Here is a 1,460-nt window from a genome sequence, read left to right on the forward strand (position 1 = left end):
AGTAGAGCTCTACAAAACCAGGAACGCCCCAAACACTGCACACAAAATGTTCTCATGGGTTCATGCAAACGCAGACGCGTGCAGGCAGAAAGGTGCCCCAACACACACTCCCACAAAGACAGAGGATAGAAACACGTACACAAGCTGCAGCTGCTGTATTTTCTCTCTTTATTGTCACTGTCACCCCGTTTCTTCCGCGTCTTTCTTTTCGGGGGCAGGGGTACCTCCCTAACTCCGTCCCTCCATTCCTTGTCTCATGCTCTCCATCTGGCCCTTTTGCTGGGGGCTGGGGATGCTCCTTTGGTGGCTTGTGAGGCCTCAGTCGGGTGTGGTAAGTCCTGGGGTCAGGGAGGGGGAAAAGCAGGCCTGGACCCTGCTCCCAGGAATTCCTCTGCGGTTCTGTCGCCGTGGTCCTGTCTCCATTGCTGTGGTGTGGTGTCCATGCTCTGGCCTCATCTTCGGGGAGGGAAAGACACAGAGACCTGGGTTTGAATTCTGCCCCTCCTGCTCACTTGCTCTGTGAGTACCCTAACCTCTCTGGGCCTCAGTTTCCCTCTCTTTAAACTGTATTTCCCTCTAACTAGAAATACTCTGTTTCCCTTTTTGCTCTGGCTGTTAGAACATTTTATTCTGCAGACCCCTTTTCTCCCTTTTCCAAACCACACACATGCAGGCCTGTCCTTTTGAGGCAGAGGGATCTCCTCTGGCGCTTGGAGCCCCCTGACTCCTTACCTCCAACTCTGTCTCAGGGATGTGCCCCTCTCTTTTTCAGCTCTGCATTCCGGAACTTGGTCACCAGCTTTCTTTCGTGCCCACCAGGGCTGGGGCGGTTGGTGTTGGCAGCAGCTTCTCTCTTGGTGCGACCTTTCCTGGCGCCTCCTCCTGGAAACCAAGGCTGGAGTCAGAGGGGAGGTGGGCTGAGGCATGATGAAAGGGCTCATGGGAGAGGCAGGTGGGCAGCCTACAGTGGGGGTGGAAAGAGCTTGGGCTGGAGTAGGGAGACTGGGGGGTTGTTACCCTGTAACTCTGGGGTAGTCCCAACCCCTGTCAACTTGTTTCCTCATCTGTGAAATTAGAGACCCCAGATGATTCTGTAAGTGTGTGAGGTCCCAGGCTGAATAAGACAGGGTTCAGTGGACGGGAGATCAAAAAGGAGAGACTTAGGGGTCATAGGCTGACCTGAGGGGCCATGAGAATAGGTTGTCTGGAAAAGGGCAAGAGGTGAGAAGTCCAAGGAGGGGTCCTGATTCAAGGGGGTGGTGGTGGTAGGGGGGAGTCAGCATTTGTGGAGGGCAAGGACTAGAAGTAGAAGGATCAGGAAGGTGGCAGAGCCCCGGCACCTCACCCAGGTAAAAGTGGGTCAGGCTGTACAGGTCATACTCATCCAGGCTGGAGTCCTCATCCTCTGGGCCTGGGGGCTGCTGGGAGGGGCTGGCTGCTCTTGGAAAGGCGGCCGTCAT

At 55.3% G+C, this 1,460-nt stretch overlaps 1 protein-coding gene across 1 annotated transcript; it reads right to left on the bottom strand.

The window, feature by feature from the left end:
* Window positions 1–275: 275 nt before the first annotated feature.
* Window positions 276–1,460, bottom strand: NUPR1 (nuclear protein 1, transcriptional regulator). Its single transcript, XM_004386759.2, has 3 exons — window positions 1,346–1,460; window positions 733–882; window positions 276–456 (listed from the first exon to the last, which is right to left on the bottom strand). The coding sequence occupies exons 1-2, from the start codon at window positions 1,458–1,460 to the stop codon at window positions 746–748; spliced, it is 252 nt and encodes an 83-aa protein (XP_004386816.1). The 3' UTR covers window positions 276–456; window positions 733–745.

Source organism: Trichechus manatus, unplaced genomic scaffold, assembly GCF_000243295.1.
Source record: "Trichechus manatus latirostris isolate Lorelei unplaced genomic scaffold, TriManLat1.0 scaffold00170, whole genome shotgun sequence".
Lineage (NCBI taxonomy): Eukaryota > Metazoa > Chordata > Mammalia > Sirenia > Trichechidae > Trichechus > Trichechus manatus.